The following is a 17084-nucleotide window of genomic DNA, read 5'->3' as shown; positions in this document are numbered from 1 at the left end:
TTATGAAAGACAGCTAGATTTGTTAACTGGTTTGGCTTTCATCCTGTGGGCAGTGGGAAGGCATGCAAGGATTATAAGCAGTTCAGTTCAGTTGCTCAGTCGTGTCTGACTCTTTGTGACCCCATGAACCACAGCATGCCAGGCCTCCCAGTCCATCACCAACTCCCAGAGTCCACCCAGACTCATGTCCATTGAGTCAGTGATGCCATCCAACCATCTCATCCTCTGTTATCCCCTTGCCCTCATGCCCTCAATCTTTCCCAGCATCAGGGTCTTTTCAAATGAGTCAGTTGTTCTCGTCAGGTAGCCAAAGTATTGGAGTTTCATCTTCCACATCAGTCCTACCAATGAACACCCAGGACTGATCTCCTTTAGGATGGACTGGTTGGACCTCCTTGCAGTCCAAGGGACTTATAAGCAGAAGAGCAGTGAAACACATGATTGGCTGCAGACTGGCTGAACTCTCTCATTTGAGAGAGCAAGGAGTAGAGGGGGTAGGGACTGCTGCTGGAATCCAGAAGAGCGATGGTGGTTTCCTGAACCAAGGCAGTATTTGGGGGATGGAACAAGTGGTCATATCTGAGAAACATGAGGAGGTGGAATTGAGAAGACATGTCTCTACATCAGGTAAGGAAGTGGAGAACTTGATCCTGAGACTTTGACTTAGGCAGCCAAAGCCTAATGGCAAAGTGATGCCATTTATTGAGCAGGAAGCACAAGAAGGAGGAGGTAGTCTGACAAGGGAGAAAGTGCTGTGGTTTGGTTTGGACATGCATACTTACCCGATGGCTCAGATGGTGAAGAATCTGCCTGTAATGCAGGAGACCTAGGTTCGATCCCTGGGTCAGGAAGAAGATGCCCTGGAGGAGGGTATGACAGCCCACTCAGAATTCTTGCCTAGGGACTCCCATGGGCAGAGGAGCCTGGCAGGCTGCAGTCCGTGGGGTCACAAAGAGTCAGACATGACTGAATGACTAAGAGCACGCGTGTGCACACACACACACACTCTTAACCGATAGTAGAAATCAATTTGAGATCCATAGTTTTAAGGGACTGAAGTAAACAAGGCCAAGCCTTAGAATGAGTACTAGGGGAGGGAATATTACATTTTGAGGTGGTGATTGTCTGTAAGCCCTCATTGGAATTTATAGAACAATTAAGCATTGTATGGGCTTCCAAGCTGGCTCAGTGGTAAAGATGCCACCTGCCAGGGCAGGTGATGCAGGTTGGATCCCTGGATCAGGAATATCCCTTGGAGAAGGAAATGGAAACCCACTCCAGCATTCATGCCTGGGAAATCCCATGGATAAAGAAACGTGGCAGGCTCCTCTGGGGTTGCAAAGAGTCGGAAATCACTGGGCAACTGAGCATGCATATGTAACTCTTGGGAATTTTGAGTCTTTTCTATCATTCACCAAAGAAATGCCCTGTTTTCTTAGATGAGAACTATATACCAAGAGCTGCAAAATCAGTTGTCACAACTGCATAGCCTGAGACTTGTGTCAGGTGGTTCTGAGTTCTGATAAACCTTAGGGTAATCAGGAGGAGCTTCTATTCCTAAACTCCATCCGAGACCAGTTAAACTATCTCCCGATGATTCACATATGCAGCCAAGGTTGAGAGCTACTGCATTGCGCAGAGAACTCAACTGGAGTTGAATAGCGAAGTATCAGCCTTAGTCAGGGGAGGGCTGAACAGAGCAAATTCGTAAAGAGGGTAGGAATATTCTGCCACAGAAGTTGAGGTAAGCAGACCAGAAATCAGGTAGAGAGAAGAGCTGGAGAAATGCGATGGTTGGGGAGATCCAAAGGGAGTGTAACCAGGAAGTGAACTGGAGGAGAGGGGATTACAAGTGGACACATGGCTATAACATTATGAACCCAGAAAGCTCAGGTAAGATTTTTAGGTACTTATTTATAGATTATCTTGAACATTAAAAAAATGTAGATTAGAGGTAACCGTTGAACACAGAGTTGACTTAACTGGTGTGCTAGAAATGACTCTGTTAGGATGGAATTAGTAAATCATGGCTGCCTGGAGATGGGGTGGGGATAACAGAGCAAGGAAGGGTCAGAAGGGAGAGACCTCAGGGGGCAGGAGGAGGCACCTGAGATGACGGTTATGTTCACTGCCTTGATGGGATGGTTCCACAGATATTTACCTGTGTCAGAATGTGTCAGATTGTATGTGTTAAATATGTGTAGCTTTTTAAAATATGTAATCTATTTCTCAATAAAGTTGTTACTGAAAAAGAGAGGCTTGCTAGAATTCATATATCCAAATGTTGAAATTACTTTGAGAGCCAGATTACAAACTGTGCATTGAAATTAGTCTCCATTAGTTTTAGTTAAACCTTCACGATTTTTAAATAAGAGATTACATTATGTAATTGAATGATATCTCTTCATCATCAAAATTGATTCCAAATAACTTAGGTATTTTCAAAAATATTTACATTTTCAAGAGGTAAATATTTGCTGCCAGTAAGAAGCAGCCACAAATGGCTCTTACAGGAATTAGCTACCTGGAAGAGAGCCTGATGAGTTTAATGAGAATGACCTGGATTGACTTTAAAATTAGTGCTTTGGTGGAAGGGTATCAGCATTGATCAATTTGATAGAGAGATCCTGGAGTCACATCCCTGGCTCCTTTTATTCCCTCCTCCAGGGACAAAACACCTGAAGCTTAAAGGACCAGTCCGATTCCAAAACAGGGCATGTCATGCGGTCAGTTCTGGTCAGTCGCACAGTTGTATCCAACTATCTGCGACCCCATGGACTGCAGCACTCATCCTGTATATGTATTTTATTGACATGTTTTAAGTCAGTTTAAAGCCTTTTTGTTGCATGATTGTTTTCCCGCTGCAGCTTCTCATGAAACTATAGCCCAGATGACTTTCTGAGCTTCTTCCTTGTGCCATAACTCTGTCACTCAGTGGCTATATTTGGGGAGGACAAATAATTATGTGAGCAGCATGCCTTTCTGATGAACAAATTAAGGCCATTATTTATTAGTAATAACTGCTTTCCCTTACAGTGGATAATGAAGAACTGCAGGGTGGATTCATGTTGTGCTTCCTGGATGATGGATGTGGTATGAGCCCTGGTAAGTTAATTATTTAGATTCCTACCTGCCCGTTAGAACAAACAGTCTGAAAACCCATAAAATAAATAAGAAAAAATTGAGCTATCTATATAAAAACTGGTATGGAGCTATTAGGGAAAATAAACCCCAGACTTACTGTTGAGCTCTTTAGGCTTAAGTGTTCCCGCTGACAGAGTAAATTCATTGTAACCATCTGAAGCAAGACCAAAAGTGAAGGTAAATCAATGTTGCTGGAAAAATGACAGATGTAAGGTACAGATTTCTTATAAGGAAAAGCATCTGGGAATGAATGAACCGAACAGTAATTGGATGGGCTCGAGATGATCTACAGCACACCCTGCAGGTACTACTTGCAAGAGACCCGAGGCAGTTTCAAGTGGCTTTACACTGTTTAAAATTTTCTGCTTAACCTTGAGGTGTAGGGGTCACCTTTTCTTGTTTTTAGTGGTTTGTGTTTCTTTCCTGCGTGTTCAAAGGTTTAGTTGCTTCAATTGAATGCTTTCCCATCATAGTGAAAGCATCTGCCATGCACTGCATGATTTATCTTTGTATCTTCAAGGCTAGTAAAAGGCAGTACATAGTAGGTACAAATTACTGTTTGCTGTGGAATTGAGATATGATTCCTTTAGGGAAAGAATTTTCATGAATTGAGATGCCTTATCCTTGAATTCTTCATTTTATTTTATTTACTTATTTTATTTTTGACTGTGCTGGGTCATCGTTGCTATGTGCAGGCTTCTAGTTGTGGCAAGTGGGGGCTGTGGTGTGCGGGCTTACTCACTGCGGTGGTTTTCTTGTTGCAAGGCACAGACTCTGGGGTGTGCAGGCTCAGGAGTTACAGCACCTGGGCTTAGTTGCCCTGAAGCATGTGGAATCTTCCTGGACTAGGGATTGAATCCATGTTCCCTGATTTGGCAGGAAGATTCTTAACCACTAGACCACCAGGAAAGTCCTCCTAGAATTCTTATAACAGTTGTGTATATCCCACAAGCCAGATTTAACAAATGGTGAGGGAGTTCAAATAATATGGAAATGTTCTGGTCAGTTCCACACCAGAGGAAAGAATGATCGTCAGTGCGAATAGAAGCTCAGAATAAAAACTAAAGCAATTATATTCAAGTCTCAGAAGACCCCCTTGGTCTAAATAGTCAAAGACTATGTGTGATATATTCTAAGGCAATTCTTTAAAAAAGAAGCAACTCTTTTACATGGGTCTAAAAACAAAATAATCAAAACACAGAAAAGTGACAAATATTGAACTCTTCAGAAGAAATCCACACTTCAGTTGACCCATACAGTTGTATTTTAAAAAGGGTCACTAGTGTTGAGAGCAATTCTTTATTAACATTGGAACTCAAGTGTTAACTGAAAATAGAATCTATCAGTTGTCCAAGCTGAGTTGGATCAGTCTCAACCTTTTGGAAGAGGTGATGTCCAAACTGTTTTCACTTCCAGCCTTGCCCCCTTACAGTGCATTCCTCACACAGCAATCCTGAGTCGGCTTTTTTCTTTTAGTAGATCATAGTGATGCCCTTGGCAATGGCACCCCACTCCAGTACTCTTGCCTGGAAAATCCCATGGATGGAGGAGCCTGGTGGGCTACAGTCCACGGGGTCAATAAGAGTCAGACACGACTGAGCGACTTCACTTTCACTTTTTACTTTCATGCATTGGAGAAGGAAATGGCAACCCACTCCAGTGTTCTTGCTGGAGAATCCCAGGGAGGGGGGAGCCTGATGGGCTGCCGTCTGTGGGGTCGCACAGAGTTGGACACAACTGAAGCGACTTAGCAGCAGCAGCAGCAGCAGCAGCAGCAGCAGCAGCGATGCCCTTGATTAAAGCGCTTAGTTGTTTCTCATTACTTTTGAATAAAATTCATACTCCACAACACTTTCAGTTTCTTGCATTACTTGGCCTCTATCCACCTCTTTGACCTTTTCTCGTACCTTGCACTACCTTGCTTATAGCACCCCAGCCACACCTGGCTGGCCCTCCATCATTTAAATCTCAAGTCAGAGGATACCTTATGAAGGAGGCCTTTAAATCTCAAGTCAGAGGACACCTTATGAAGGAGGCCTTTCCTGAACATTCTGTCTGCAAACTACATTTTTGTTAATTCCTTGTAACATTCTCCTCGTTTTGTTGCCTTCACTTAATACTCTCTGAAAGGATCTTGTTAGTTCGCTTTTTCCTCATTCCATGACATAAAGTTATCGAGGACAGGGATTATATCTGTCCTATTCAGTGTTCTGTCCATGTGCTCAGAACTCTGGCCACCATACATGAGAGTCTGTTCAGTGTGTGATAAAAAACCATAGGATTTGGTCTTCTACAACTCTGGGTTATAGTTCTAGGGGTACCATTTATCAGTGTGACCTTGGGAAGGTTACATAAACTTCTGAAACTTAAATTTCCTCATCTGTAACATGTAGATAATATCTTCCTTGTAGGCTTGTTGTAAATATTAAATAAGTGTTGCAAATAAAGTATATGCTGTAGTCCCTGGCATATACTGAATTATCAATAAGGGGTAGCTAATACTATCATTATTGATACCCTCATCTAATAGTCAACCCTTAATAAGAGCATGTGATAAAATGTCCAGGTAGCTTCAGACAAATGGAGTGCTTTACACAACCTGCCACCGCACGATAGCATGTCTGCACCCAGCCTGACACAGGGTCCTTAGGACAGACCTGGGGCGTGTATCCAGGGTGTGTAGCCCGACTGGGAGAGCCATTTCTGTCTTTCCCTTACCCTGGGAGCATACCTTTTTCTTAGAGGTATGTATGTTTTGAAGTTAAGAGGATTCTTTTCCAGGATTCTAGAATGCCTGGAGAGATCAAGAGAATAACTCTCAAAGTCAGAAGTAGATAGCCTGTCTTCCCCAGTTAGCAGCCTCACATGGGGCTGGATAAGGGCCAAAACCATGGAAAAATTACTAGTGGTACAAATAATTATAGCATCTTTAATATATTCTGTTCAGTTCAGTTCAGTTGCTCAGTCGTGTCTGACTCTTTGCGACTCCATGAATCGCAGCACGCCAGGCCTCCCTGTCCATCACCAACTCTTGGAGTTCACTCAGACTCACGTCCATCGAGTCCGTGATGCCATCCAGCCATCTCATCCTCGGTCATCCCCTTCTTCTCCTGCCCCTAATCCCTCCCAGCATCAGAGCCTTTTCCAATGAGTCAACTCTTCGCATGAGGTGGCCAAAGTACTGGAGCTTCAGCTTCAGCATCATTCCTTCCAAAGAAATCCCAGAGCTGATCTTCAGAATGGACTGGTTGGATCTCCTTGCAGTCCAAGGGACTCTCAAGAGTCTTCTCCAACACCACAGTTCAAAAGCATCAATTGTTCAGCGCTCAGCCTTCTTCAGAGTCCAACTCTCACATCCATACATGACTACTGGAAAAACCATAGCCTTGACTAGACAGACCTTAGTCAGTAAAGTAATGTCTCTGCTTTTGAGTATGCTATCTAGGTTGGTCATAATTTTTCTTCCAAGGAGTAAGCATCTTTTAATTTCATGGCTGCAGTCACCTTAGCATTTATCAAATGGCATGTAGTATTTTCAAGTTTGACACATCATCTCATGTATTATTTTTCTTGGTCAACAACTCTGTGATGTGTTAATAGCTCCCATCTAGGGTCAAGGAAATTAAGGCTCTACTTCCCAGGGTCACACAGCTAGGTCTCTCTGACCTCTTATCAGTACATTGCTCTTAAGATCCTGGTCAGAGATTATGGAGCTTGACAAGGATCATTTTCTCTGTGTTCACGCAAGAAGTATGGGTCTGCCCTAATATATATGTGACATCCTGACAACTGGACATCTGGCCAATGTGAAGACTCCTATGTCCTAACCACTTATATTGTCTTTGTCAATTGTAGAGGAAGCATCAGATATCATTTACTTTGGAACATCCAAGAAACGGTTATCAACCTTGAAGTTTATTGGGCAATATGGCAATGGCCTTAAAAGGTGAGGACTTCTTTCTTATAATGTAAGTATTATTGCTATTGATTATCAGGAATGATATTTGGTTAAGGGAAGTCTTACTGAGAATGATCCAAGTTTGAAAAACTTAAAAAAGGAATATAAACCCAAGAGTCCCACCTTGTTTTATAATTTCCATGCCCAAACTGACTCAAATCTTTACAGCATTTTAAAATTTAATTCACAAATGGAGGATGAGTCTCTTTTTCAGAGATTGGGGAAGTAACACCCGTGTACCATAGAGCTTCATTGCATTTCTGTGCTTGTTTCTTAATGCATGTCTCCGCATTGGCGTTATATGTGTCCAGAGCTTATGTGATTAGTCTGCTCAATGAAAACTGAGGACATGAGGCCACGGCTACCTGTGTGGCACCTACCAGATGATCCTTCTTTGCTGCAACCCTGGACAGCACCTTATCTCAGCAGTCATATCTTAAGTGAGAATGTGGAGCTGGATTAGTTCAAACTCTGCTCTGTTTTGAGAAAACAAACAAAAAAATTATTTTTACACTCCCTTGGTTAAGAGTCAGCAAAACAGTGGAGTTATTTCAGTGAAAAGAACAATATTGTGCTCCCCTGTCCCTTCTCGCTAATGTTTGAGATATAAACCATTATATTCTTGATTTTTAATATAGTGGATCCATGAGGATTGGAAAAGACTTTATTCTTTTTACAAAGAAGGAAGAAACGATGACCTGTGTATTTTTTTCTCAGACATTCTGTGAAAGAGAAGGTCTGAGTGAGGTAAGCGTTAAGAGTTTCGTTTGGTTTCCATGGTAATAAAGTTATTTTAATTTACCATTTCAGGAGGTAAAGTCTGTCATGGGTGCTTGCCTATTATGATTTAGAAATTTAGGAGTATATCTTGGAAATAGATAAAGGGTGGCAGGCCATTTTGGGGTCATTGGAGGCCTGTCCTATTGATCTTTTTTTGAATAGTTTTTCTAATCCTAGCCTGTTTTCAGAACATTATGTATTATCCATGTACACATATCTTCCAGAATAAGAGGCTCCCTTTGGCACTGTGAGATTTTTGGAAGAAGCCTGCAAAACATTTCCACCACCTATCCATAAATAGGTTATCACTTTTAAAGTAAATAGAATATTGGATTCAGAAGACTTGGAAAACAACATCTGAAGAAACTGAATGCAAAACAGATTTAAAAATATTACTCTCTAGACCATAATTTTAACTCCCTTTTCTGACCCAGAGACATTTTATTAATTTGCAGCATTTGAGTTTTAGTATTATGAACATCAGTTATAATTCAGTATAACAAATACATGTTGAGTAACTGCTGTTTGCCCAGCGCTGGATATACCCTGTGGAAGGTAGAAAACAAGAAGACCACCTGACCATCAGAGTGCTTTCAGTGTAGTCACAAAATAAAGCAGACATGTATGAACTGGATAAATAACAAAATGAAGGGATTTTAAAAGCATGCCGTTCAGTGAGTGTGTATTTCTGCTGTTAGTAAATTGTCACAAGCAGGATATGGATGAAGAGACTAGAGAGCCTTGAGTGAGAGTTTATGGGGAAAAGACCACTTGCATCTGGAAAGGCTGGAGTGGTGAGAAATGGCGCATGGCAAGTCTCAGACCTGAGATGACTGTAGGGTTTGGAGGATAGTATGGAAATATAGGATTGTCCAGCAGGAGCCCAGCATGCCTGCTGGCAGTGCTGGAGTCTGGCTAGTTAATAGGAGTAGTCTAGAAGCAACAGAGTGGAGAAGGCAATGGCACCCCACTCCAGTACTCTTGCCTAGGAAATCCCATGGGCGGAGGAGCCTGGTGGGCTGCAGTCCATGAGGTCGCTAAGAGTTGGGACAAGACTGAGCGACTTCACTTTCACTTTTCACTTTCATGCATTGGAGAAGGAAATGGCAACCCACTCCAGTGTTCTTGCCTGGAGAATCCCAGGGACGGGGGTAGCCTGGTGAGCTGCCGTCTATGGGGTCGCACAGAGTCGGACACAACTGAAGTGACTTGGCAGCAGCAAAAGCAACAGAGGGTAGCTGAGTAGGATTCTGACATGAGGAAAAGCAATACTTTAAGCATTTGTGTTGTACTTTACGTGTGTAAAGGACATGGGAAATTGGACCAAAGCTGTGATTATAGCTTTGCTAAAATGAGCCATTTCCTTTTTTCTTTTTTTAAAAAAGTAAAACCAGTGACCTTTTCATTTCCACTTATATAGTGGCAATGACTTTCAACAAGGTTCAGTTAAGTTGCTCAGTCGTGTCCGACTCTTTGCCACCCCATGGACTGCAGCACGCCAGGCTTCCCTATCCATCACCAACTCTTGGAGCTTGCTCAAACTCATGTCCATAGAGTCGGTGACACCATCCAACAATCCCAGCAATTCGTTCCCCTTCTCCTGCCTTCCATCTTTCCCAGCATCAGGGAAAGTTGCTGGGAATCTCATTTCTTTTCCAGTGAGTCAGTTCTTCACATCATGTGGCCAAAGTATTGGAGTTACAGCTTCAGCATCAGTCCCTCCAATGAATACTTGGATTGATTTCCTTTAGGATGGACTAGTTGGATCTCCTTGCAGTCCAAGGGACTCTCAAGAGTCTTCTCCAACACCACAGTTCAAAAGCATAAATTCCTCGGCACTCAGCTTTCTTTATAGTCCAACTCTCACATCCATACATGACTACTGGAAAAACCGTCACTTTGACTAGACAGACCTTTGTTGGCAAAGAAATGTCTCTGCTTTTTAATATGCTGTCTAGGTTGGTCATAACTTTTCTTCCAAGGAGCAAGCATCTTTTAATTTCATGGCTGCAGTCACCATTTTCAGTGATTTTGGAGCCCCCGAAATAAAATCTGTCACAGTTTCCACTGTTTCCCCATCTATTTGCCATGAAGTGATGGGACAAGATGCCATGATCTTAGTTTTCAGAATGTTGAGCTTGAAGCCAACTTTTTCACTCTCTTCTTTCACTTTCATTAAGAGGCTCTTTAGTTCTTCTTAGCTTTCTGCCATAAGGGTGGTGTCATCTGCATATCTGAGATAATTGGTATTTCTCCCGGCAATCTTGATTCCAGCCTGTGCTTGATCCAACCTGGCATTTCTCATGATGTACTGTGCATATAAGTAAATAAGCAGGGTGACAATATACAGCAGCTAACAATGTTAGCTAACTATTTTGATATTTTCCTGCAAATCTCTGTGTAACATGCTTGTATTGTTACTTCTTGATTTGATTTTGGCATTATCTGTTAAGCTCCCACTATAAAAGATGAGGATTTATCTATTACTTTTTCTTTGCTCCTATCACACATCTACACCCTTCCAATTCTCCACCTTCAATATAACTTGATTTTAATTTTGGTTGTGTCAATATTCAGTATTTTTATTATGAGACTATATAAGCACTATACTGGACACAATTATACCACATCCTAAGCTATTTTTCCTTTTCCTGCAGAACTTTTTATTTTAATTAACAGTTAATAATTGTTTGCTTAGTGCCCTGTGTAGTTATCATTGTCACTGAGTATTGGCTTGGTTTTATGTGTCTTTTTCACTGTGTTAATCCCAGTGGGCAAGCTAGTCTCCTGCCAGACAATTTCACCTGCTGTGTTGTCAGTTCCACTTTCCTGAAGGACTCTGCTCTGCAGTCTTCTCAAATGCGGCCCCTCACACTCCTGCTATCCATGGCTGGTGTTCAGCTGCCATCCTGGGATCTGCCCCTGCCGTCGTCCTGGCGGTTCTCTTCACCTCTCTGGTTCCAGATCATCTTCCCTAGCTTTCTGCCTCTTCTTGGTGTAACACGTCCTCCATTAGCTTTCTCAGCAAGGGTGTCTAAGAGGTAAAACATGTTGAGACTTCACATGGATAAGAATGTTTTTCTCCTATCCAAACACTTACTGATAGTTTGTCTTGATTTTTTTTCTTCAAATGAATTTTCTTTCATGATTTTGAAGGCATTGCTCCATTATCATATGATTTCTGGTGAGAAGTCTGAAGCCGTTTTCATTCCTGGGTCTTCTGTGTGACCCATTCTTCTCCCCACCCGCTCTGTTTTCTGAGGGTCTTTCTCCCCAGTGTTCTGATTTCAGTGTTTTGCCTTTGGGTGGGTTTATTTGTGTCCATTGTGCTGGGTGTTTGTTGAATGTTTCAGTCTGAACACTCATGTTCTTTAATTCTGTGCTGTTTTCCTATAGTATTTGATGATTTTCTTCCATCTGTATTATCTTTTCTCTCATTTTACAACATTTGTTCTTAGCTTGTGGATGTCTGAAGATGATTTTAATTTTCTTATCCTTTTTCTCCTGTCTTCCATCCTTAAATTATTGTTTTGTTTTCTGGGAGATTCTCTAACATTTATCTTCCAACCCTCTTGTAGACAGGTTTTGTAATCATGTTCTTTATTTCTAAAGAGTCTTTTTAGTATCTCAGTATTCCTTTTGAAAGATACATAGTTCTTATTTCATAGATACAATATTTCTGCTTAGAGCTCTGAAGATATTAACTATGATTAATTTTTTCCTCTGAAATTTTCATTTTCCTCTTATAATTTCTGTTACCACTGAGTTGTTTTGTTTGTGCTTGTTTATTTGGTCTCTGTCTGTCACATTAGAGACTTTTCTTAGATTACTGTTAATCTTGAGTACTTTAATATAGAATATAGTTCAGTCGCTCAGTCATGTCCGACTCTTTGCAACCCCATGAACTGCAGCACGACAGGCCTCCCTGTCCATCACCAGCTCCCGGAGTTTACGCAAACCCATGTCCATTGAGTCAGTGACGCCATCCAACCATCTCATCCTCTGTCGTCCCCTTCTCCTCTTGCCCTCAATCTTTCCCAGCATCAGGGTCTTTTCAAGTGAGTCAGCTCTTCGCATCAGGTGGCCAAAGTATTGGAGTTTCAGCCTCAGCATCAGTCCTTCCAGTGAACACCCAGGACTGATCTCCTTTAGGATGGACTTGTTGGATCTCCTTGCAGTCCAAGGGACTCTCAAGAGCCTTCTCCAACACCACTGTTCAAAAGCATCGATTCTTCGGTGCTCAGCTTTCTTTATAGCCCAACTCTCACATCCATACATGACCACTGGAAAAAGCATATCCTTGACTAGATGGACCTTTGTTGACAGAGTAATGTCTCTGCTTTTTAATATGCTGTCTAGGTTGGTCATAACTTTCTTTCCAAGGAGTGAGCATCTTTTAATTTCATGGCTGCAGTCACCATCTGCAGTGATTTTGGAGCCCCGAAAAATAAAGTCTGACACTGTTTCTACTGTTTCCCCATCTATTTCCCATGAAGTGATGGGACTAGATGCCATGATCTTAATTTTCTGAATGTTGAGCTTTAAGCCAACTTTTTCACTCTCCTCTTTTACTTTCATCAAGAGGCTCTTTAGTTCTTCTTCACTTTTTACCCTAAGGGTGGTGTCATCTGCATATCTGAGGTTATTGATATTTCTCCTGGCAATCTTGACTCCACCTTGTGCTTCCTCCAGCCCAGCGTTCCTCATGATGTACTCTGCATATAAGTTAAATAAGCAGGGTGACAATATACAGCCTTGGCATACTCCTTTTCCTATTTGGAACCAGTCTGTTGTTCCATGTCCAGTTCTAACTGTTGCTTCCTGACCTGCATATAGGTTTCTCAAGAGGCAGGTCAGGTGGCCTGGTATTCCCATCTCTTTGAGAATTTTCCACAGTTTATTGTGATCCACACAGTCAAAGGCTTTGAAATAGTCAATAAATCAGAAATAGATGTTTTTCTGGAACTCTCTTGCTTTTTCAATGATCCAGCAAATGTTGGCAATTCGATCTCTGGTTCTTCTGCCGTTTCTAAAACCACCTTGAATATCTGGAAGTTCACGGTTCACATATTGCTGAAGCCTGGCTTAGAGAATTTTGAGCATTACTTTACTAGCGTGTGAGATGAATGCAATTGTGCGGTAGGTTCAGAGAAGGCAATGGCACCCCACTCCAGTGTTCTTGCCTGGAGAATCCCTGAATCGGGGGAACCTTGTGGGAGGCCGTCTGTGGGGTCACACAGAATTGGACATGACTGAAGTGACTTAGCAGCAGCAGCAGCAGTGCGGTAGTTTAAGTATTCTTTGGCATTGCCTTTCTTTGGGATTGGAATGAAAACTGATCTTTTCCAGTCCTGTGGCCACTGCCGAGTTTTCCAGATTTTAAGGTTAGTCCAATAAAATGCCAGTTGAAAGCTCTGAGAGTGTGGCTGGGGCTTGGCAGCCATGCAGGTCACAATGATACATACCAGGCTGTTTTATTGAGAAATCTTCAGTGTAATTTCCCTTGTCTTTCCCTCTGGGCTGGTCAGGTATCTCAAAGAAGACTCCTACAGTCCTCTACCTGAAGGTCTAGCTGGCAGAACCCGGGAGCCAAATGAGAGAAGAGATCTGCAGTTCTCAGCATCTAATATGTGTACTTTCATTGAATCCCTCTAATCTCAGTAATGGTTTCCCTGGTAGCTCAGCTGGTAAAGAATCCGCCTGCAATGCCATGGAGACCCTGGTTTGATTCCTGGGAGGAGGGATAGGCTACCCTCTCCAGTATTCATAGGCTTCCCTGGTGGCTCAGAAGGTAAAGAATCTGCCCGCAATGCGGGAGACCTAGGTTCTATCCCTGGGTTGAGAAGATCCCCTGGAGAAGGGCCATGGCAACTCACTCCAAAATTCTTGCCTGGACAATCCCCAGGCAAGGGACATAGGAGCCTGGTGGGCTACAGTCCATGGGGTCCCAAAATGTCAGACATGACTGAGTGGCTAAGCACACAGTCTCAGTAAGGTCACCTGCCAACTGTGCCTGACATATCCTCTAATCCAGACGTGCTCTGTTCCACTCTTTCCAGAGAGTAAACATCCATTCCCTATGGAGGAGAAGGAGGAGCTAACGCCAGATGGGGAGCTGGACTAGTTGTAGCTCTCTTCTTCTCCTTTTACCTCCACCTCGAGAGCTAATTCATGCCATCAATCTCTGAGACTTTGAGGGGGCTCTGAATTGTAAATCAATCTGGTGCTTCTCATTTCTGGCATGGGCTTTGGATTGGTTACTTGGATATGCTGTCGTACTTTTCAACTTCTGAAATGCTGATACTGTTATTCTCTCTGCCATTTGACCCATAATTCCGTAGGGGGCTGAGGCAGATTCCATCAGTCACCATGTTCTGTAGTGGAACATTTTAGAATAAAACTCTTAAGTGTACACTTTTGTTTTGTGCCTCTTCTTTATCAAACTAGAATACCTGGGGCAAGTCCACTCTTAACCTAGTGTTGTATAATTTGGCTGGATTGTAAACTGACTGACAGGGTCAGACAAAAAAAAAATGATGGTTTTTATTTGTGTGTTTCATAGTAAATTGATGTGTTTTTTTTTTAATAGGTTGTGGTTCCAATACCTTCATGGTTAACAAGAACCAGAGAATCTGTCACAGATGATCCTCAAAAATTCTCAACAGAATTGTCTATAATTTATAAATATTCTCCATTTAAAACTGAAGCTGAATTGATGCAGCAATTTAATGTGATCTATGGCAAGTGTGGTAAGATCATCACAACCCTGAAACTTTAATGTGGAAGTGTTTGTTTTCAGTGTCGTACAAAAGACTGTAAATATGATTTCATACTTGTTTCTATTTAAAATGCCATGTGGAATCTCAAATGGGGGCAGTTATTCATTTTATTTATATAAATTTTGTCTTAGAGAGTCCAAACAGGAATAACTCTTCAGTCACTGGCACTGGGAGAAATGTTTGTACTTGTAAGAGCCTGGTGAAACCGGCTAAGGAGAGGTTGACACAGGCTGTGATCATAGGGAATCACAATCTCTGTGCCAGAGACAACCTCTCTCCCCATCTCTCTGTATGAGGAGATGCTTTACCACAGCATCCAAGACTAGATGACCCCAGGGTTTATAAGAGAGTTGGCAGTTTATAAAGTAACAAGTCCAGGCTTCTGTGCCAGTCTTTCTCCAGACTTCTACCACCTCATATCTAGAAGCGAAAAGGTTCCTGCTCTAGAGAAAGCTATTTGCATCCTGCTTTTTCTAATGTTAACATGCACAATTCTATTCTGTTTATATTAAAATTCTGTTTTATGTAATGTTTATAGAAAATTTCTTCTCTAACTTGTGGCAGTTTGTTTAAAAGTAATGTTTTATGTCATCCTTTTCCTTTTCTCATAGAAGAAAAATAATAGCACTTAAATATTCATTTTATTAAGATACATGGTATACTTTAAAGATGGTTAATATATAATCTCTTTAGTTGCCTTCTAATTGTGAAATACTGATGTATATACTTGAAAGATATACTATTTCCTGAACACTTTCCTAAATGCTTTATAAAAATTAACTCATTTAATCCTCAAAACAACCCTTGTGTTTTAAATGCCTCGTGAGCTCTATCATATAGATTAGGACACTTACCTGAAGTCATTGTGATAGCAAATGGTTGGTCCAGGGTATTGACACATGTGTTTAGGCTCCCAAGTCCAAGTCCAGATTCTCCGTCACTCTGCTGTTCTCCCCTTCATTTTAGTATTACCAAAAAGAACAGTGTAATTGGTTGTTCTTCAAATTTCTCTGACAGTGCTGTTTGTCTTTATATTATAATCAACTTTATAAACACTTTGGATTGTTTTTGTTTACTGTGCTTTAGAGCAGGGATCAGCAAGCTAGGGCCTGCAGGTCAAATCAGCCCCATGGCTGTTTTTCTTAATTAACATTTACTGGAACATAGCTACATCATTCATTTGTGTATTCCCTGCAGCAGCTTTTATACTACACTGTAGAGCTGAGTTATGAGTAGTTGTAAGAGGCCTGCAAAGTCCGCAATATTTGTTTTCTGGCCCTTTACAGAAAAAGTTTACCAATGCCTCTGTTAGTGTCTACTTCATATTTATACACATTTATGCAAAAGCAATACTTCAGATTTATACAAATGGTAAAAATTCATCTTTGTTCTTATGTGCATTGATTTCAGTTCTGGCAATGAGAGTTTTACCTATAATACAAATTTGGCTCCGGCTTCTAACAGTTTTTATAATGCAAATTGTGAAAAGAATCCACACTGAAAGACATAATAAGTTGGATAGTTAAAAAGAAGCACAACGCTATAGAAACTCAATGCTCTTTGGCAGAAAGTGGAATTTACTATAAGACATGTATAAGACATATATATCGGAACTTACCAAGGCATTTTATTTACTGAAGTACAAAAGAAAATTTAGTCTATAGTAGGCTTAATTCCCTAGGTGAGATAATAGCACCATGAATAATGCTTAGGGTAGTTAAATATTGACAAAAGTCAAACATCTATTTTTCCACTAGGTACTTTGCTGGTTATTTATAACTTGAAGCTTCTGCTTAGTGGAGAACCTGAGTTGGATGTTAAAACTGACAGAGAAGATATACTGGTGGCTGGGGCTCTTGGAGAGTGAGTAATATGAGTGTTTGTCAGAACATGTGTCAGTGATGCCAGTGAACTGGGGTTAGGAAACCTGCATCCTGGTTCCAGGTCGGAGGCCACTGGGCCTCAGCACTAGAGCCATTCATTTTACCCCAATTACAGATAAAGTATGTTAGGCTGGACCACTGATTCCCAAATCTGGCTGAGCCTGTGAGACAGCTTCTTGAGAAGTACAAGATCCTGTCTTATACCACATCTACTGAGTCAGAATCTCTGGATATCAAGCCTAGGAATCAATATTTTTCATATGTTTCAGAGGTGATTCAGAGGAATATCACTGAATGATAGTTCAGAATGGTCCTATGAACTGCTTACTTGCAGTTTATAACTAAATAAATGGATATTCACTTTTCTTGGCTATTGGGGATCCATAGGGAACAGAATGAGAAATTAGTAGAGGGCATGGGTGAAAAAGTATGGCGAAATATGAAATAGTGATTAAACCTAGATTTCTCTAGAGTAACTTTGTATTTCACTTTGTATTTAAAACTTATTAGCAGACAAATTGGGAGAGTAGCATTGACATG

General features: G+C 41.4%; 1 protein-coding gene across 1 annotated transcript in view; it reads left to right on the top strand.

The window, feature by feature from the left end:
• The window catches only part of MORC1 (MORC family CW-type zinc finger 1), a 168544-nt gene that overhangs the window by 12527 nt on the left and 138933 nt on the right, over window positions 1-17084 (top strand). Inside the window, exons 4-8 of the mRNA XM_069552938.1 lie at window positions 3037-3105; window positions 7000-7090; window positions 7741-7849; window positions 14472-14631; window positions 16419-16524. Of these exons, the coding sequence (XP_069409039.1) occupies window positions 3037-3105; window positions 7000-7090; window positions 7741-7849; window positions 14472-14631; window positions 16419-16524 (535 nt within the window). The remainder of the gene's footprint in view (window positions 1-3036; window positions 3106-6999; window positions 7091-7740; window positions 7850-14471; window positions 14632-16418; window positions 16525-17084) is intronic.

This window comes from Ovis canadensis, chromosome 1 (assembly GCF_042477335.2).
Source record: "Ovis canadensis isolate MfBH-ARS-UI-01 breed Bighorn chromosome 1, ARS-UI_OviCan_v2, whole genome shotgun sequence".
In the NCBI taxonomy this organism is placed as follows: domain Eukaryota; kingdom Metazoa; phylum Chordata; class Mammalia; order Artiodactyla; family Bovidae; genus Ovis; species Ovis canadensis.
This window is presented reverse-complemented; position numbering and strand designations above follow the sequence as displayed.